General features: G+C 40.9%; 1 protein-coding gene across 2 annotated transcripts in view; it reads right to left on the reverse strand.

Moving 5' to 3' along the window:
- The window catches only part of LOC148427127 (ERC protein 2-like), a 147,956-nt gene that overhangs the window by 72,106 nt on the left and 53,745 nt on the right, over window positions 1-22,105 (reverse strand). Inside the window, exons 11-13 of one of the 2 annotated variants that reach the window (XM_088408409.1) lie at window positions 18,150-18,243; window positions 14,154-14,306; window positions 7,839-7,999 (exon numbers count right to left, since the gene is read on the reverse strand). In XM_088408409.1, the coding sequence (XP_088264535.1) occupies window positions 7,839-7,999; window positions 14,154-14,306; window positions 18,150-18,243 (408 nt within the window). The remainder of the gene's footprint in view (window positions 1-7,838; window positions 8,000-14,153; window positions 14,307-18,149; window positions 18,244-22,105) is intronic. The other variant, XM_088408408.1, reaches the window with a different exon arrangement.

Below are 22,105 nucleotides of genomic sequence, written 5' to 3' on the forward strand. Positions count from 1 at the left end.
ATGTGTGTTTTTTTTCTCTCATCCTCAGTACCTCAGCCTTTCTTTTTTTTTCACCTGGAAATACGATAAAACACCAGTGCGAGACTTGGCTTTAGATAAGGTCGAGTCAGATGGCTGAAATATACAAGGGTCACTGAGACCAAACATTTTACCTTCAGTTTTCTTTTAATAGACATTTAAGGAATTGCCAACTAGGCCTTGATTTCCTCCTGACAGGAAAAAGCTTCCATCTTGCACAGCAGGACGTAGATCCGACAGTCATTTGCATAGCAGTGGAAGGAAATACCATGTTTTCTTAAAATGGAATCCAAGGGCAACAGATACAGTGAAAACAGCAGAGGCCCCAGAGTTGAACCCTGTGGAACACCATACAACAGTGGAGCCAGAGTAACCAATCAACATAAAAAGACCTGCCTGCCATCTACCAATCCGTCTGGTCATCCATCTGTCAGTAATTATTAATTTAAAGCCATTATTTGTTCCATGAAATTGTGTTAATTTATTTCCAAATAACTGCTATTTCCATTTCGTAGCGATAGTCTTTTCCGCACTGCTTCCAGTATGTCATTGAAATTATTATTATAGTATGGAAATTTCAGACTCTTAAGTGCTGTCATGTCTTCAAAATCCTCAGTAGTGGTCACTGTAAGATAAATAGGTATTTAAATCAGATTTCAAATCAGACTGGTCAAGGCCATGATAGTTTAGGTTTGGATTTCAATGTTTAGTTAAGCAAAATACAGACAATATGTTTTGTTTTTTTAACTTGCACATCTATGAACATTAGTGAGATTTGAGACGAAGTGCCATAGAACCACATGAGCCATGTTGCTCTCTGAATCACCACAGTTTGAGTCAGTCTGGTCCGTCCAAAAGTGATCAGTAGGGACACCAACTTTGTCAGTTGAGTCATTTACGGCTATGAACCTACCTTCGAAAAGTCATTAGACTAGGCTCACCAGCCTATATGGCGCACTTGAGCGCTGCTAGCGACTATTTCATGATAAAAGCTTTTTCAGGGAGTGCACACTAAAGACATTTGTGGTTCCCCAAAAAGTAGCCTAGTTCCAAAACATGACATAAATACACTGTAGGCCATTGATTGGGCTGAGAAAGAATCAGAAAGTGGAAAAAAAAACGCTTCCACAACCTACTTTTGAGGGACTTGAAGTGAATCTTCTTGATGCGAAATTCCACAAAAGCCAAAAACCAAGCACCAGGTACAAAATTCCTTCTGCATTCTTCATGTGACTGTGTGCAGTGCATGCTTGTTTCAATCACTGTTAACATGATGTCACTGACAAGGTAAGGAGGAGCTCCTGGATAGTGACCAAAAACCGATATATATTTTTTTGTTACAGAGCAGATTAGATACAGTCAGTGGAAACGGTTTAAATAAGTGGGTATCTGGTGCAAGAAAAAAAATGCCTCGTGGTTTTGGAACAGAGGCACTCCGCTTCATTGAGGACACATTTCAGCCCTCATCAGCACACAAAATAACATTTAAGAATGATCATCATTGATGAGTATGCTATAATTTAGTTTTTCTTTATTTTGTCATTATGTGAGTAGTTTCTTTGTTAACGGGTCCAGATTATGTCCATGGATCGATTGTGCGCTTCCTAAAACCTAACTGTTGGAAATATCAGTATGTCAGTGACTTTTTCTTTTCTTTTCACCTGATCTCATTTCTCTTTCCATTTATCTCTAAAATTCCTGTGGCAATCAGGCCCCCCACCGACCAAACGGAGGAGTAGGGCGGAGCCGGGCCCTGACATAATAACACACCTAGCAAGCTGACAGTCGACACACATGTGGAAGGTAAACACAGGTGTCAGAGGGCACCGGAGCACAGACAGACATGATGAATGGCCCCGAGTTCCCACGAGGCAACATGCACACACAAACCTGCTCAGGAAGAGGAAGGTGATGTGTGGTCAGCTCCACCTCATCACAGCAACACAGAGAATCCCTTTCAGCCACCTACAACGTCTCATCGTTGCCTTAGCACAACAATCGCACTTGAGCACCATACTTGTGCGCGCGTCAATCGCTACGTGTGCGTTGATGCGCTCGCACAAAGCGCCGTCTGTGCGTGCTCGTGTCTGTGTTCGGTACGTGAGCTTTGGCGGCTTGGAGTGACTCATTTCGAAATCGCATGTGAACACAATGCGGCGTAAAACAGCAAACGTCAACTTGTGTACATTGTCAAATACGTGCACTTTTTCCATTATTTCATGGCGTAATTGAGACGGCCGTGAGCGTCGGGGCCCTTCGGGCAGATCAGTAAGCGGGGACATGACCTTGCCTCTACAGCTGGACTCTGGAGTGTTTGGGCTCCGTAACCATGGCAATGGCTGGATGGAGACAGGATGTCTACATCGGGGATTTGAAAGTCATAACGTCGCTTTTGCTCTAAGCTTCATTATGCCATGGGTTGCTCTCGCTTGCCAACAATAGGCCAGAGCAGAAAACTTGTTGGACTGGGAAACGAGTGAACATCAAATATGTGACACTGAGCTTTCGGGAAATGTGAAACTTGGCTTGAGACGGATTTTTTTTTTTTTTTTAATAAGTAGATTTACACTTCTTACATGCCATGCGGATAATAAGAAGAGACTAATTGAACTGCCGATGCAATATGGTGTAAACATTTCTGACAGGCCAGCCTGTATTTAAATATATTGGATTGCTGCTGCTTCGACTAAAAGCCTTCACAAACTAGCTCCCTTATAATTCACAATGAATTAATCAATATTGAATGCGAAATTTGATTATGCTCCTTATATTGTCTCCGTGGTGTGTATAAAAAGTGTGTTTTAACTTCACTCTCATTTTGACTGAAATCGTTGCATCCTACAGATCACCCTTTCACCATCCTAGATAGAACTTTTGGCCATAATGTCACAGGGTAAGCACATGTGCAAACCATGCCCCTGTGGCATTACGTATAAAAAAAAAAAGAAAAAAAAGAAAAAAAAAGAAGCTACCTTTTTGGCATTTATCCTGCACGTATGTTGTAATCTATTTGCAAGTATGCCCAAACAAAGTTTGCAGTCAAAAACGATTGACTCCATAGTGGCAGCTCTATACTTTCGTAACTAAGAGAAATGCCCCAATAAAAACATGTCTCTGTTTGCTAAGACAAATATATGGTCTTTAGTCAGTAAATAAGCAAACAAATCATCGAGCAGATCTCCCTAATCTAACAAAATCTAGTTTGGGATATGTTTTTTATATTTTGTGTTGTGCTGAGTAATCAACCAAATGAAAAGAAGAGCTTTGATTTGAAACGGCAGTAAACTAAAGTCTAGTGTTGACTTCAAGATGTTCATACCATCTGAGACCAAGATATTATTCGTAGTAGAGAGTTGAGACAGAAACAAGACCTTTAAAGGTCGAGACCGAGACAAGAACGAGACTTTTGGAGGTTGACACCGAGACTGGCTATAACAGAGATATCACAAAAAAAGAACATTACCGGTACCTTTTTTCTTTATGTTTACAAAACAAATTTTGCCATTCTATTTTTGAAAGAGTACAACGAAAATGAAAGTGAATTTGTTGTTTCACTTCTTCTACTCAAAAGTTGTTGAAGTAGTGGCGGAGCTGGTCTCAACCGGTCTTGATCAAGAATCCGGAGTCCGCCTTTTGCAAGAGCAAGTATAAATGCCTTTCATTCCAAGATGAGACCAAAACCTTTCATAAGTGGTCTTGAAACCAAGATTGATTTTGAGAATTACAATACAAGTAAAACCACAACAGTTGTGGACAGTATCCATAAAAACTGAACTTTTTTTTCATCATTTATTATCATTTGTTACTATCTTTTTTGTGACTATCCGTGATTGAAACTGTTGGACAGCAATATTCCCTAAGGTCCAAGGATACTGTAGAGAAATCTCAGCGCTCTTTGATCTGCTTAGCCGTGCTGAAGAAATCACATGCCGGGCTTCGGGACACTCTAAAAACTGCTTCCTCACACGTCATTTGCAGCTCCACTCGTTGTTTTCTTTTGTCTTTCTGCTAACACTCCGTCCATCATTCCCTAACTCTCTTCCTCCACACACAGCCTCTCCATTAATCACTCCCTAAATCTAGCAGCTTTTTTTAAATCATTTACGATTCCCTTCCATTCAATGATCTTCTGCCTCTCTTGTAATTATTTTGTCTTTTGACTCATGTGGGATCGATGCCCCATTTTTTTTCAAGCGTTCACGCAACAACAGCTGTTCACTTTGATATGCATTGCATCGCGTCACGCTTCAAACTTTTGCAGCGTCTTTTTAGAAGACAAATGAAATGGGACAGACGCACAGAAAGAATTTCAAAATAAAACAGTGACACTTAGCCTATTAATTTGTGTTCTAATAATGTGGCCTTTTTTTTAAAATTATTTTTGGTTGACATCTTTTGACTCATTGGAAATACACTACTAAGGTGTGAGTGCGTTCAGTAGAGGACATCCTGCCCTTTCCACTGATGCAGTGCCCATTTTACCTCTGGAAACTGTTGTGTCCCTAGAACTCGCAAAGTAAAAAGCTATGGGCCCCAATAGAAATGTTTGGGCTCCCAAAATAGCGCAATGAAAAGGAAAAGGTATGTATTGTTCAAACTACATTTACGTGAGCAAAAACCAACAACAGATATAAACAAATGTCACAGTAAAATTGATTAAAATGGTAGAATGAACTCACATCCGTCATCATCTTCTTCAGATCGCAACCACTGATATGACTTAGCCCCGTTTGGGAGAAAAGTCCCCTTTTTACTTTAAGTGTTTGTTTAGCTTCAACGTGTCTGTTTTGTTCCTCTTCTCGATCTTCTTTTGTGGCTCATTGCTGATTGTGACTTGTCACTGATACTAAAAAGAAAAAAAAAAAAAAAAGGCAAGTAGTTGATTCGGGCCAAAAGATAGAACACTTTTTAGGAGGCATTTTTTTCCACTAACGAGATCCTGCAGATGAAATCTCATGACAACGAATCCTCGGGTAAAAAACAGACATTGTGACCTGCGGGATCAAAACAATAATGGGGGACAAAATTGTGAAAAATGTTCAAAAGTGGTCAGGTTTTGCTGAATAAAAGAGTAAATGGACAATGATTAGCTTTTTGATATCAAAAAACGTTGCATCCAATGGACATCTGTTGATTCAGAAATTATGCGTTTTGCATGCAGGGACGCAGGCAAACGAGCAATGCAATGTCTCGTGTCTTGCTGGGACAAAATGGACAAAACAATGGACAACACATATTAATAGGCTGGTTATCCAGATGATATAAAAAGAGAACACATCGCTTTTTGTTCTAATTACTTTAGAACCTGGTGCCAAACGATCCACTGCCATGTGGTTATCCAAATGGTCTCTCGATGCATTTAATTAGTGCTTCACTTGTCCACACACACATAACATAACACTCCAAACGACAATACTGCAAATGATTAGTCTTTTTTTACAAGCCACAATGGAGTCTCTTTTTCAGACACACACATTAAAATGTTGTCACACAGTTTTCTGCAGCTGTACTTTTATTTATTTTTTACAAATGCCACACTACAACTGAAAGTTGGCACACATGCAAGCTTCTCCTGTTTTCTAGGATTTAAATGGTTCAGTGTGTGCAGACCGAATCTGACGGCACCCCCGACCCCCCTCCACCCCCTGCCCCTATCCCACTCACGTTCTCCCATTACTTCACATTCTCCAGCCTATTTGGCCTGTTTGCTTGTGTCTGAGCTAAGTTGAACCAGAGCCATGTGTGTATGTTTGAATGTGTGTTTACAGTATCTACAGGGGAGTGAGTATACGCAAGCGTGTGTGAGCATTTGGCATACGTATTTCCCAAACTTGTTAAAATGCGAGTCTCACAAAGCTTCGCCCCACTCGCAGTTCAATAGTCCTTTAATCCGTATCGTCGGTGACCCCAAACCCAAGCTCCTGACCTCCTCATGCACACTGCTTTGCATGTACAAAGACCACACACACACACACACACACACACACACACGTACATACATAATTGTGCCCCCACGCCCCACACTCCATAGTTTGTGTCAGTGCAGACTTGCATCCAGCCCGAAGAATTGCACACCAACAGCACATGTCATTTTGATGTTTATGTCAGCCAACCATCACACAGACTTTCTTTCTCAAATATCTCAGTCATGGTGATATAATAATGATTTAAGATGAGTGCCAGCAGACTATACAGGAATAGTTCGCTAGCTAAGGCAAAGTTGTGTCAGTGTGTTTGTAATTTCACATTTAAAAAGAGGCACAGTTTGTGACTGTCTTATATGGTATGCAACACATTTGTCCTGCTGGAAACCACAGCTTAGCTAGGGGGAAAGTGGAACAGATAGGAATAGTCTACTGTATATCAGCGGTTCTCAAATGGGGGTATGAGTACCCCAGGGGGTATATGAAGGCAGGATATTTGAACAGGGTTTTTGCTGGTATCAACAAATCTAAATGAATGGGGGTTTTTTTGGTGACAGGAACAGTACAATTTTCTTCTCAAATTAAGAGCAAATCATTTGGAATATGAAGCAAATTATTGTCAAATTGTGTGCTGTGCAATGTTACTCGTGATGCAGTTTTTCAACAGACAAGCCAGAAATAAAGCAGATCTTCTAGGGATGCTGAATATCATAAATGATACTACTGCAAATGTAGTTCTAAGGTTTAAAAAAAAAAAAACAGCCAAGACATGGCTGGCACAGGCATCCCAAAATAATATGCACTGGTTATAGGGTACTTTGCAGATAAAAATATTTTATAGGGAGTATGTCGCTGAAAAAAAAAGTTGAGAATTCCTGGTTTGTATCACAAATGTTCGTGTGTGTGTGTCTGTGTACCTTTCGCGCAAGCGTTGTCTCTTTTTTTCCCCCCCAATTATGTAGAAATATGCCATCTCAAAAGACAGATGTGCACACACATTCTCCTCACAAGCCTTATTGGAATTAAAGTTTCCAATAATTACACATGACAAAGACGTCACCTATGACATACATTAGATCTCTTACAACATAAATTGCAGCAACACACACCTTCCATCTGAGCCGTCCATACAAACAGACATGCACTTTCTTTGCTGAGACATCACTGAATGCACTCACAGAATTAAACACATCCAGTTATATGTGTTTAGATTAGGTAAACAGTTAAACACAGGCGTGTCCCGATTTGATATTGAATATTGGTTCAATAGCCGTCAAAAAGAAAGTATCGGATTATATCAATCTACAACTCTACATTGAAATTCTCCAATATGAGCACTCATATACAAGCAATTATAGTTATTGAATACAAGCTATTCCAGACGTTGTTGAAGTTATGAAATTAAATGTTTAGATTAAATGGGCGATATCTTCTCATACTTAATGTTGCTATTATTCTTTGTTTGGATAGTATCACTTGATAAAGTATGTCCTAAAGGGTCTTATTAAAAAAAAAAAAAAATGATGTCTGCAAGTTATATTGAATTCATATCGATATCGGAAAGTACTCGAGTCTGCAATATCAATATTGCACCAGAAGTAACATCTTGCTTGGTGTGCCAGTGGGAGAACTCAAACAGAGCGCATGTCTTTCATCAAAAGACAAAACATTTGCTCTGACTGACCTTGTGATTTTTTTTTTAGTCTATATAAGGTTAGCCCTTACTGCCTTGCGCTCCCCATACGAAATGATGCAAACTAAAATTTCACCTTCATCCATCTTTGAGCTAGGTTCAGATTGGCAAACTAGAAAAAAAACTTGAACGTGCCTGAAAATGTATCTTTTCAGGTAGCTAGCTAGCTAGCTAGTTAGCTAGGCATCAAGAGTGAAACTAACTTCATTTCCAGAATTTCTTCCAGCTGTTTTCGTCTTTCCTGACGCAGGCTGTTGAGATGTCCATCTCGCTCATGCAAGGTCTGCTGAGTGGAGGACAGATGCAACTTTGTCGTCTCCAGTTCCTGTCGGGTCTTTTCCAGGGCCACCATCAGCTCTTCCAGCTAGTCAAGTAGAAACAGAAAAACAGTAAGGAAGTATGCCGCATCAGAGCATTATGCGTGTGCATTTTTACACTGTATGCATACATGTTCATGCAGTACACCAATCAAACATGTGGAAAAACCATCTAATATTAACTATTTCAGTGCCAAATGTTATTCAAAAAGACAACACCTAGAGTACCAGCCGATTTGGAGCATTTTGAGGGATCCTTCAAGGTCGAGAAAATATTGTGTGCTATATCTATGCTCCAATGAGTCAAAACATTTTGACCAAAAATAAATGTCCACTAAAGTGGATAAAAATGATATGCACCGATCGGCTACATATAGCATCAGTTACACGTGTACAATATAATGAGTAATTTATTGATTAAGATAGCTTTACAATGGCTTAATTAATGTAGCATTACCCAAATACAGCAACTGGGTTTTATTGCTTTAGTCATTGAGAAAACAGGGAGAGCAACGTAAAAATCTTAGCTCAGCACACAAGCTCTCAGGTATAATTTAAAAACAGTAAATTAAAAAAAAATCCTTATCCTCATAATAACAGATGTGCTTTGGTGAACTCAATAGTACAGTATACAGCAAAACTACATACGGTATGTACTAGCATTTAGCCCCATTGTTTGCACAGTTTTTTTTTTTTCTCCATGCAATTTACCAATACTATCATCTCAAGCGACCTGTCGACCGCCATTGTTGCATTGAGCACCCGTTGTCAGCTTTGTCTTTGGTTTTAATACAGTTTGCAGAAATAACTAATGGGATAATGTTGCCAGTCAGAAGGAAGGCTAAAATTAGGCGAAATGAATGAATGGAATGTAGGGCCACTTCAAAATGAGGGGCAGGTCAAATGACCGGAGTCACTTGTTACGGTGGCAAGCCGTCTCCTCCCTCCTCTTCCTTTGGCTTGCTAATTTTTTTTACACGCTGGAGTGTTTGTCTACTTGAGAGCAGGTGAGATCAATGAGCACACATGACCTGCAGCCATTCAGGCCCACTTGTCCCACCTGAGCGTCTGACAGACAGGATGCGACCTTAGGGCATCATTATCCCAACACAGGAACTGTGTGTAATTGTCTGACAGCCAGCACCCTAGCGGAGGACGAGGCAATGTAGCAGCCGGGCTTCTTTTGATGACGCAATTGAAAAACCACAACAACAACAACAACAACAATTCATGTTTTTTCCAATTGTGACAATGTGTAGATTCCCCAGATAAGACATAAGACAAATTATTGTTGGAGCTTACATAAAGGGAAGGGAAATGGAAATGAGAGAAGACGTGGAAAGCACTCCATGGGGTGGGACATAAAAGAAGGAGCGGGCCTCTTTTATGATGGGGCCAAATCGTTCACACATTTTCAGGACGTTCTCCATCGCAGCCTGTTGGCTAGGTATGTTTCGCAGATGTCGGCTGGCTGCTCATGCAGATCACACTCATACCAGGGAGAGCAGGGCGGCTTAACATTGCCGAGTACAAAACTTTGAAATGCAGTTTTGATTCATGGTGTTGTGGAAATGCACCCAACACAAGGGGGACCAGATTTCCAAAATTAAAAAACCGTACGCAGGGAAGAACAGACAGAAGTATCCCCATTCGTTCCAAGGCCAGCAAAAGCACATAGTCTCTTCAGGGTATCCTGGTTTGTCCCCGGGGCCTCTTTATGGTGGGACACGCCTGCAGCAACTCACCAGGGACACACCCGGGAGGTAATCTAACCAAATGCCCGAGCATCTCAGCCGGCCCCTCTCAATGTGGAGGAGGAACAACTCTAGTCCGAGTCCTACCTGGACGACCAGCTGAAGCATGCGATCTAAATAAGCAAAACAACAAGGCTGTTAAATTCCGTCAGGACTCTGGACGAGTCTCAAAACTGAGGCCTTGTCTAAATGTAACCAGGCTTATTTAAACCTGCATAGCTCCCACCTTAGTGTGTAAAAAAAAAAAACAAAAACCTCAGTCCACATCCCTTTGTTTAATTAAACAAAATGGCTGCTACACTAAGCGATTTCATTTGTTTAGAAGCATGCCAAGTCATTATGCGGTAGACGTGTCACCAAATTCTGTCCAATCAGAAAGAACTTCTGCCTCTGATGTCACCGATTTCAGCATCTAGCAGGAAATAGAGTAGAGCGATGACGCAAATCTCTGGTTAATGCTTGTTACAGTACATGCCAATGCGAATCCGAAGGATTTGGCAAATGACCCGAGCTTTGGAGACCTTCAGTTTAGATTCAAAAATAACTAAATAAATAAACTGGTCACGTATAGCAAAAAGGACAAACCGGAGACATTTACCGCCGGTTTGCAAGAACCACGGCTACGCTTAGACTATGCCTGAGTCTGTAAAGCGTGACATGCCGTCACTCTACCCAACACCCCTTGTAACAACAATTAACCTCCCAAAGCTAATTCACTTGGAAAACAACAAATCAAAATATCTAAAATCACATCAAAGTCTCCCAGCACATGATAAGCGGGGATGTTGATAAATGGTAAGATTTCCATTGTTTGATGTCTTGTTTGAAAAAGCTCAACTCTCCATTTTGAAAGCTAAGGGTCACCCACGTCACATCGGCCCAATGTTGGTCCACCACCCAGACGAGCCCTTGTGTCACAATCACATCATTAATAAGGAATACAATGCGTTTTAGTGAAATTAGCGAGCTAATCAGCTTAGCGGCAAGCCTGTGCGTGCTAATTTAGCTCAACTTCAAGGGAAAGTCTCACAGCCTGGCTAAGGCTTATTAAGACAAGTTAAGCTGATTGAGCGCTCGGAGGTAAGGGCCAAATCCCCCTTGTCCATTTGTGTCGGTGTTGATGGTTCAAAGGCCTCGTTCAAATGCCACAGGGGTCCAAGAGATTTGGACAGATAGCGCGACAGCGGCAGAACAGGTGTGGAGATAACTGGGTCAAACGGGTTAAGGAGGCAGATGGGTGAGAAGAAGGCTGAGGATGCTGGCCACAAGAGACCAAACGAGTCTTCAGAGAGGGTGTGAAGAAAAGTGACCGAGAGCATTACCCATGCTCCGTTTCAGTCAGTCAGGCTGATGGATGGAAGACTTTCAGCGCATTACACATCATGAGACTGATTACTTGGAGACACACGGGAGAAGAAAGAACTTTTCAAGGGGGGCAAATGTGAGAATGCCAGGAATGGTGCCAAGATCAGGTGATGTTTTACTGACCAATTACGGAGGGTGATTTTTTTTTTTTTTTCTTTCCCCCTTCTTAGTCTGGGCCACAGTAAATGCCGATGTTCACATTAGAGCATGGAACAAATCTGACTTGTCGCGAGTAGCAAATTGGGTGTTGGAAATGAACACCCAATCAGAATTACCAGTGGGAGCACTGGACTGAAGGAACCATCGTTTGTTTGTGTAGTGAAATGGGAAGCAAAGAGCAAACGATGATTTGGGATACCAGTTGAGGCCTTAGTTCACATGTAGCTTGATTCTTGCATGCATGACATCACGTTGGCTCAGAGCGTCCAACGCCTTGACAGCGGCGAGCGGTGAGCATCGCGGCCACAGAGCAGCTTGAGCACTGAGCCTAATGGTTATCTTTTGTTGGAGAGACAGCATGACTGCTAGATCCTGGCTCAGTATGCATCAAGTCCTTTCAGCAGCATGACAGCACAATGCCTCAGTATGTTCTCTGCATCGCTTCACATGGAGAAAAAATGACTTGGTGCGTGTGAAAAGTCCCACTGCCGTATTTATAACTTGCGATCCGACCAGTCACAAAAGCTCAGCTGCCAAACATTGTACAGCGAGACGAATGAAACTAGTGTTGTTTTAACTACACATTAGAGTATGACTTGAAGCCGATGAACACTTCAGCAGTGGTCGATTCAACACCCTGAGAATTAAATGACCTTGATGGATGAGATTATTCGCAGGTAATGTATACAGTATGTTTCAACAAACTCGCAAATAATGTTCAAACATACTTGTGGGTAGGAATGGGTAAGTGTCGATTTTAGTTATCATACTGGTATCGGTAGTCGTGATACTTACAGGCTAACGGCATTTTCTTTTTCCTTTAAATCCACAGGATATCGACATGCACATAGGTAAACCCCATTAGGATGGATAAAAATGACTAACAAACATAATAAAAAAAAACAGATAGCACAATTGAACATCTGTGCAAGTGTGAATGAATTAAATTGCAAGTACGTCTGAAGTATTTGCACATACATTCAAATATACTTGCAAACACTACTGAACATACTTGTAAACACATTTCAACATGGTCTAAATGCTAACCACATGGCATTGTTTTCTACTATTATCTATATATATATATATATATATATATATATATATATATATATATATATATATATATATATATGCTTTAACGTACTTGTTTCTATGAAAAGCCTTGTTTCCCATGTCGTGAGGTATACTTTGGAACACCCTGGTGCTGACATGAGAATACACATAGGTATTGGAGTCCATTTTAATCCACTATAATTTGGCTGACAGTGAACGTGTTAATGGTCTGGTGTCAAAAATACGGACAGAAAATTCATCATGAAAAGGAGTATTTCCTCCATTTATTTCTTTATTTTCTGCTTTAGCCACCCATAATTTCCTTTTCAATTCCTATTGTCAGTGTTTTGTCTTTCTCTGTGTGTGAGCAAAGTGGTATTCCACTCCACCACAAAAATGTTAGTTGTAGTTGAAACCGGTCCCGTTGTTCTTATGGCACTTAGAACTAATGTGAGGTCATTCTTATTCAAATGCACACACACACACGTGCACACACACAACGCAAAAGGAAAACACACTCATTCAACCCATTTCTTGACTAGCAAGAAGGCATACAACGACATAGACATCTGCAAAACATACTTCATGGCGCTTACCAACCAACCAGCCATCAATCAGAAAAATTGCAAAACATGCAATCTTAAGATCTGTGATGACATTACAAAGACATATTTTTTAATGTGGTGCATAATACAATTGGATTATCTTAAAGCGTGCTCCTGGTGTCCCAGTTTGAGGTATTGATGCGGTAAAAGGAGCCATGTTGTGAAGTTTGATAAATGTATGGCAATTTTTGTGATTGCATTTTGATTAGTGGGGAGAAAATAAAGCCATTATTATTTTGTAAATTTTAGCTGCTATAAATGTTTATTTTCCCTGTAATTCATTTGATACCTAAATTAATTTCTATGTACTATCAATACATTTGAAAAGACATTTGCCCACATGATGTCGACTGAAAATCACATCATTTATGGTTAAGGATCAGGTATCGACCAATCACGGCTCTCCTTCTGGTCATCTGACATTCATCAGCTGAACTGTGATTGGTTGTCACCTGAGCCTAGAGCACGTGATGTCATTTTCAGTTGACAGCAAGTGGTAAAATGTGTGCTTAAAAGTATTGTTTGTACATAGAAAACAATCTAGTAACTAAATTAATTATAAACCAAATAACCTTTTAATGCTGAAAAGGGCCAAATAACTTTAATTCCCACCAAATGTCCATCATAGTAAACTACTTCAAAAAATACTAACATCCTACTTTGTAAGAGCATTTACAGTAAGCAAATTGAAGTCGACAAAGTATATTGACAGATTTGACATTTGAGCGAGCTACATTTTCAGCACTGGTTTTTTAATTCATCAATTACTATGAAGCAAAAGCCCAGAATTAGAGATTACAAAAATGTTTAGTCTTTGCGGTGAAGGAGGGTGTGAAACTTGCCTGCAAGAGATAACAGCTCTGCTGGCACCAACTAGCTTTAATCATGGTAATCATGTGACGTTCTAACGGCGTTTGTGTCAAGGACAGACAATTATCAACAAAAACTTGTTTTTAACTCCTTTGCATGACTAGAGAATAACGCCGTTCCCTGAATGAAGTTCATGATGTAATATCAAGTAATAATTCATTGATAGATAATTATCTCACACAGGATGCAAACATTAATAATGCCCTACTTAGAAGATTTCCGGCAGCTTCAAATGTTTGGAATAATGATGTTTAAACCCATCCTGCCTGCATTTACAGACATTAGCCACACGAGGGTGTATCCCCAACCTATGGGGCTGTCCTGACTAAGCTGTTGCTCACTGCAACTTTTGTGGCCCTTGAAGGGGTGTGTGCATAATCTATCGGGTCAACCTGTCTCTGAGCCCAAACACGGGCCGTCTCCTCTTGAGCCCAGAGCACCTCTCTACGCGCAGAGGTGTGCATGCTCTCTCTCAAGGCCTCCTCCAGTGCCTCTATCTGCTCGGCTGTCTCCTGCATGGCCTCCTGAGAAGCTGAGAGAGGAAGCTGGGGGGCAAGGGAAATTGATTTAAGGGGGTGGAAGGAAAGTGGTGATGGAAAGTGTTTTATTTTCAATATGTTCTTATACTCTAAGCCTGTCATTGAAGGTCACTCAAGGGCTAGGTTCACACTGCATCCTGAAGTGACCCAATTCCGATTTTTTTTACCCCATGAGACCTGTGTCTGATATTCTAATGGACTGTAATATTCCAGTGGAGGACAGAGATCTGATGTTTTCAAATGTGATGCAGGCAACTGGAGGACGTGGTCCTGAACCTGATTCACATCCAATCTTTTGTAATTCGACTTTAGTCTGAACGACCAGGTGAGATTCATCCGACTAGCACATAACAAACAAGCTAACAGTGTCAAAATTCTGCGCTTACAAAGACAGGAGCAGGTTAAAAAAAGCAAAACAACAATAGCGGACGAGGCAGAGACAACTCAATGAAGGCAGAGCGAAACGTATTTTGTCTCTCCGTCTCTCTCTTTCTCTCTCTTGTTCGCTGTCTCGCTCACAAGCGAGACGTTGCTGGCACTGCACCAACTGCCATGGCCAAAAACCTCACCCTTCCATTCATAAAAAAAAAATCTAATTTCACCAAAAAGCATTAAGCCATGCAGAGTGAACCTAGCCTAAGGTAAAACAGCGGAATTCATGAAAGACGATCATCCAAAGGAAAGCGTAAGAGCAGGCCAAAAAAAGTGGTGAGTTCTTACATACTTGCAAATACATTCAACCGTACTTGTAGAATAAACACAGCATTGTTCCCATTAATGCCACAGGGTATTGACTTGCCTATATGCAAGCAAATACAATTCTGTTTTGTAGCATTTAGCCTGTAGTTATGATCTGTACATATCAGTGTGCATGACGGAAATGTGAGTGTGCCTATTCGCACGCAAGAGCAGGTGTGTACGTGTGTGTGTGGGGCCTCTACAACACCCGCGTCGAGTCGGAAAAGGATCACTCTCCACGTTGGCTGATGGAACTGTGAAAGAAAACATGGAACAGAAAAAATAAACCCAGACTCTCTCTCGCCCTCTTTCATTTTGGGGTCGGGGGGTATTCGCCTTCAAGTTCACACGTTCACACTGTAGAAAAGCTGAGCGGTAATTGGGTCACATGGGTATAAAGACACTGCCAACTCAAACTTGGGCAGGAGGGTGTATACTTGTTGCAAAACACTTGTGAATATTTTTTAATCAGACCAACAGTGTCATGACCGATGTCATATGGGGGTCATCGTTCATACAACCACTCAATTGAGGATTCTTAGCACTCATATCACAGAACACCCAAACGAAGTAAATAAGTCACACGGTGATCTTGACAGCAGCAATGGGATTCTCCCCGCGGGTGATGAGAACGGTGCCAAGCGGGGCAAATCACAAGCGGAAACTTGTTGCTCGTCACGTCAGCACGCTACAGCTGGAGGTGAGCGACAAACCCCCGTGCGCACGCACAGAGGAAGCCTGTGTGCGTCAGCCCTGCAGCACACTAATTGGACGTGACAGACGGCCAGTAATTCGATGCACCAGAATCAACAAGTGCTGCGCTGACCCCGTCCACAAGAGATATGCATGCACACCCCCCCCAACCTCCTATTGAGATGCTGCTGCTGCTGCTGGGACCCGGCGTGAAACCCTTCCAGTAGCCTGCCCCTGTATGGTAATATCTATACAACCTATTGTATGTGCGTTGTGTGATTTTTATTAGCCATGAGAGACCACCGCTGTCTTTCAAGGACTAAATAGGCGTGTGTGGCGAAAAAAAGCAAGGAATGGAATGGAGACAAAATGGATGGATAATTGGCTCTACAGCACCAGTCATCGCCCGGGTCCCAAAGGAAAGGTCATTACGGAGTCTGACCCTTTCTGCTGGGATGGAGGGATTGTAATCATTACAATAAACCAGCAGGGAATGAGAGAAAGTTCCTGCAGCTGTGTACTGCCCCAAATATATACATATACACTGTATATGTATATATATATATATTATATTTACACATATTCATGCATAGTATATAGCAGGGGTGAACAAAGAGTTTGACTCAAAGGCCACAAAAGGGTTCGTGAATTTGACAAAACGGCTGGATTGTGAACAGTGGGATGAAGTGTTTGGATAATCCACCTCATAAGAGAAAAAGTGGGATATCTAGAAAACCAGTTTTAATCTCAATAGAAAATGAACAAAAGCATTCCAGCAGTCTTATTCAAGCCTCACGAACTTAACTATTCATTTAAATGACTCTTACGACAACTAAAAATTATATGAATAAAATACAGCTTTTTTCCAGATTTCTAGCAGTTAATATTGTAAAGCGCTGATAATTCCACTATTCTTCTGACTGATAATTTCTGCAAATTCTGCGGGCCGGATTCAAATAGATGAAAGGCTGAATATGGCCCCTGTGCCGTAGTTTGCCTACGGTGGTATATACTGTAATGTATATCCATATACATGCTTACAAACACAAATGCATATTGCTTGCGACGGGCTGAAAATTCATTAATCACATTTTGGTGAATTTCATATAGTTGGAAAAATATGTATTACTGGTCGCCATTTTTAGGGTCTATTTATAAGTGATGATTTCGAAATACAGTATATTCCAGTCATCCTTAAAGCGTTAATTTCTGCACTAATCAAATTATCAGATAATGGTTACGCTAACTATTAATAGAAGAATGTGGCAAAAAATAAGGGCAAAGGTAGGGGCAAGGGAGTATGTAGTCACCCTGTTGGGGTAAAATAGTAATAAAAGGTCTGTGAGAATTTAAAGTGAACACTTCCGAAGTGTGTTTTTTTTGTGTTGGCCGGTGTGGTGCAACAGAGCCGGAGAAGCAGAGAGATTGTATCACTTCATCCCACATAAACTCTTCTGCATGGATGGGAAGCTGGAAGGTGTTTTGTGTTTGTGTTTATCCTTGGGCTTGTTGTGTTCCCCATCAATGCAGAGATAAACGGAGAGCAGCAGCGGTAAAAAAGGTGCAAGATAGGGGATAGTGGCACAATCTGAGCGCTAAGAAAACACTATATAGCTCAGACAATTAAATTCAGGAAAATAAACACAGCAGTGTATATTGGCAGTCGGCATATATGAAAAAAAAAGCATCTTTGAATCAAGCATTTGTTGTAAGCAACATTTTTAAGTCCACTTTTGCCTTTCTTTACATTGAATTAATTCAAGTGAAAAAAAGGCCGCATTGAATCTCAGACGGAGCAGTGTGGTTATTATCCTGGCCATAAAAAAATGGACACCTCTACACACTCAGCAGGGTCCCGAGGCTGTATGGGAGTTCACCCAACCAGTCCACATATTTTTGCGGAATTGGAGAAGGCTTTCGATCGTGTCCATTGGCGAGTTCTGTGGTGGGCGCTTCGGGAGTACACGGTACCGAATCCTTGATGATTTGAGAAGCTCGGTCATCAGGGAGGGGCTCAGAGTCGAGCCGCTGCTCCTGAACGCCGAGAGGAGCCAGCCAGGTGACGTGATCCGGTCATTTCCCACCAAGAGGAGGCCCATTGGATGACCAAAGAAATGCGAGAGAGACTGTGTCTCTCAGCTGGCCTGAGAATCCCCGGGGAAACCTCTGGGGGAGCTACTCTAGATGAAGTGATTGGAGAGAGAGAGAGGTCTGGGCTTCTCTGCTAAAGCTGCTTCCCCTGCCACCCAAACCCAAATGAGCGGTAGAAAATGGATGTATGGATTTAAAAAGTAGACAGAAAATGATCTACTACAAAGCAAAGCAAGTTTTGAAGTCTAAATCCAATATAGAGAGGTGATGATTACTGAAGTCTACAAGCAGACGAGCATGCTTAGTTATATATTGATCAATTCAAACCTGTGATAAAGAGTGTGGATGTCCATCAGTCTGGGCGTCTTTCCTTAATTCACCAGGCACCGTCTGTTTTTGGATATGAGGCGACTTGATTTGCCTTGACATAAGGAAGAAAGGAACAAATCACGTCACAAATTAATGTGCTTGAGTTGCTAAGTGTGATACCATCAAAGAAGAATCAACAGATTTACAATTATCATAATGTTTTCAGATTAAAAAAAAAAAAAACTTGCAGATAAATGATGTCGTGAGTGATGTCTCAGATGACTGAAAAGTCAACAAAACAACGCAGTGATGGAGTCAAGGCATGCATGTAAATCTGCCGACTGCAAAGCACACATACATAAAGTACACATACCGAAAGAACCTCCCTTCCTCCCCCATGAGCGGACAATTTAAAGGAAAGTGAAGATGAGACCAAATTTGTTCATTGTTCACTGAAGTTGAAATTGCCTGCATTAATTAAATTCATTTAATGAGGTATGTACAGTATATCAAAAAATGTGTTTAACCTAGTATGTATTTCAATTATAACACATTTTTAAAAACATACGTTTGGGACTCACTCTTTTTGGGAGATTAAGTGCGAAAATGCAAGAAGGCTGACAGTGACAAATTAGCGTAAAAGAACTCTACGGCACTGTAAACACGCTGTGAGCAAGCGGCCGCTAAAACCTGCCAAATTATTATTCCACACATCCACACTGCATGCCGTATTTATTTTGGGTCAGCGTTACAAGCTGCCCCCACACGTGAGCAAATATTTGCTGTCATTTCCCCCAAAATGTTGTTTGTGTGTCGGACATCTGACTGATGTTGGCAAGCAACTCATTTAAATGTGCTTAAAAAAATATATAAACACTTTCAACAGACACTCACCTGACACACACATGCTACACAAATTCATTGTATATGGACTAAAAGCAGTTCCGTTGGAAAAATACATTCCAGAAATTGAATTTCCAGCTTTGGAGTCACCGGTTTGACGGTTACAATGGTGTTACCTCGTCAAGGTTTAAAAACTCCTAAAGTTATTGGTCACCAGCAATGAGCTCATCTTTCATTTTTTTAGGGGATTTTCAATGGCACAATATGATTGGTTGATATGATAACATCTCTCTTTCTCTTTATCTCTCAGTCTCTTTCCCTCCCTCCATCCATCCATCCATCCATCCATCCATCCATCCATCCATCCATCCATAAGATGTTTGATTAGAGACCTTTTTGCTTGGATACCTTTGCCAAGCCTGAAAAACAATCCACAAAAACATATACATTTCAAACTTCTCTCAACTAGCTGGCAACAAATCAAGTCGATTCAAAATTGACTGAGGACTAACCTCCAGAGGTAAATTGTCCACACTTTTAACCAAATGGTACATGCTAACTGGTATGTTACTAATTTCGGGACCATGTCTATATTTGATCACTAACAGCGTGCTAAAATTATGGGCCACCAAAACGGCTACGCTAATCGGCATTGGCAAAATTTGCGTAGTTTTAGACAGAGAGTGACTTCAAAACGTCACCTAGCGACTACAGCGCAAGCCTAAAAGCACACTTTATCTTTACAATGGATTCATCAACAATGCATGACCAAACTACAGTAAACTGAGTTCCAATGCTTTAATTGTAGAGAACATAGGACGGGCAACGTAAACATCTTAGCTTGGTCACATTGGGAGTGGATAGGAACAGAATTCCCTTTGTTGAAATTAGTAATCTAACCTGTAACATACATGCATCTGCAGTTAGCATTTAGCCTCATTGTTTGAGCCTGTGTTTTATTTATTTATTTTATTTCATACCATGAGACTTTTCCATCTATCCAGTTTCTTTAGCCGCTTCCCCTCACTAGGGTCGCTGGTTCACTGGTGCCTATCCTAGCTCTCCATGGGCATTAGGCGGGGGACACCCTGAGTCAGTTGACAGCCAATTGCAGGGCACAGAGGGCCGATCAACCAGTCAAGCACCCAATCATAACTCAAGACAATTTAGGGGTCCAATACACCTAGCATACATATTTTGGGAATGTGGAAGGAAGTGACCAGAGAGAAACCACGCAGGCATGGGAAGAAGATGCAAACTCCACACAGGAAGGCTGGAGCAAGCGATTTGAAACCGGGTGCTCTGAACTGTGAGGTGGATGTGTTAACCACTACTCCGCCGTGCCGCATTATCCATCTATATCATTGCTCTGCGCTACCCTTTTGTTCTTATGACTATGCATATGACAAATATTATCTTGAATCTTACCAAACCCAGCCCTCTTTACGAAACAGTGTTTTTTTATTGGTTGTTTGTTTTTTTTGTGGAACTGTCTCTTGTTTCAGAGTCTTGCATCTGGGTCCGATTACTACTATCCACGAAAATAATACATTTATCTCACTTAATCATCATGAAGTAGATGAACACCCTCATGGACATCTAAGAGAAGTTTGCAAGAGGAATATGTTCATCCTGCGAAGTGTGTGCGTGTGTATTTGTATAAGCTCAGAGGCGTGTCAACAGAAAACTAACAGGCCATGAGGGCATATCAACTCTCACACTGCTACCGGCGCAGGTGTGCAAAGCTGCAAACATGCTGGTCTCTTTTGATAGTTAATACAGTGGCGTCAAACCATCCGGGCAAGGATGATGAGCTATAAAAGTGTGAGTAAGAGTATCAGGGGTGCATACGCATGCACTCAAATTTGATTGTTAGCGGAAGGGACGATAATTTTTTAGTGCAGCAACATTTCCAAGACAGACAGAGTCGTTGGAAAGAGAGTGAAGAAAAGCACTGTGCATGAAACCTGATAGATTTGTAAGTCATTTTTCACATGTCCTTGTGCTTCTTCCACCTGGAGCGCTTGACACGTCCATGTTCCAACACAAGCAGCTTCAATTTATTCCTGGTTCAGAGAGCAGCTGTGTTTTTATCTTTTCTTTTTTTTAATTTTTACATATTATCCCCATCAATCTGACTCCATACTCTTTTATTGTAGTTTGTTTTATTAGTTTGAACTATTTCTTGCGCTGAAGAAAAAAGTGCTCTAGCAGAATAATCAATCATTTAACAATTAGTTAAATAACGCTGTTATAACTTTAAGATTCCAAGTTCTAAAAGGTGGAGTGGCAAGAAATTTGGAATGCACAGAGGTTTTATACTGTATCAACAAGCAAAACATATGTGCAAATATTGCTATGCAAGCCAGTGAGAGGACTGAAAAAGTGAAAAAAAAAAAAATGGCAAACGTGCCAGTGAATGGAAACGTATGATATTATAAAAGAGTGCAAATGAATCAAAAGCAAAAGCAATATGTGTTGCCAAATTCAACTCAGTAAAACAGTCAAAACAATGAACGTGCGTGTCAATTCTCAAACTAGCTCGATGAACATGTAATATTTGTAGACAGATGTAAAATACCAAATTTTGTAGACCAAAAGGCAAAAACAAAAAGGAAGAAATCGCAATTAAAGATAATGAACGGCAAAGCTGACATCCTTACATAAGGCACACATGGTCCATTTTTGAGAAAAATAAAGGAACATTAAGTGTGCCTTATTGTCCAGAAAATGTGGTAATATTAAAAGGTCAATGGGAGCCTTAGCAGGAATAAAATGTTCAAACGGTAAAATTAATCTGTCGCTTTAAAATCACTTCAAATTTATACGGAATGCTTTCTAATAAACAACAAAGCGGAACTAAAACCAGCAGGCAGCGGCAGGGTTTCGACTAAGTGGGAAAAGGAGCTGATACCATCTGAATCATGTGCATTTTTCTTTCCGTGGAGCAAACCAAAGAAATGCTGCGCAATGGGGAGGAAACGGCAAATGAGAAAGTTTAGAGTGCGGCAGTTGGGTCAACACTCTGAAGTTTAATCTGAGACATTTGTCTTGATCCCGTGCTGAAAGATCCAAACAGGACAAGACTGTTTATTATTTATAGAGTCTTTATGGTTCTTAGACATCTTATC

This window comes from Hippichthys cyanospilos, chromosome 2 (assembly GCF_059441005.1).
Source record: "Hippichthys cyanospilos isolate Australia breed blue-spotted pipefish chromosome 2, RoL_Hcya_1.0, whole genome shotgun sequence".
Lineage (NCBI taxonomy): Eukaryota > Metazoa > Chordata > Actinopteri > Syngnathiformes > Syngnathidae > Hippichthys > Hippichthys cyanospilos.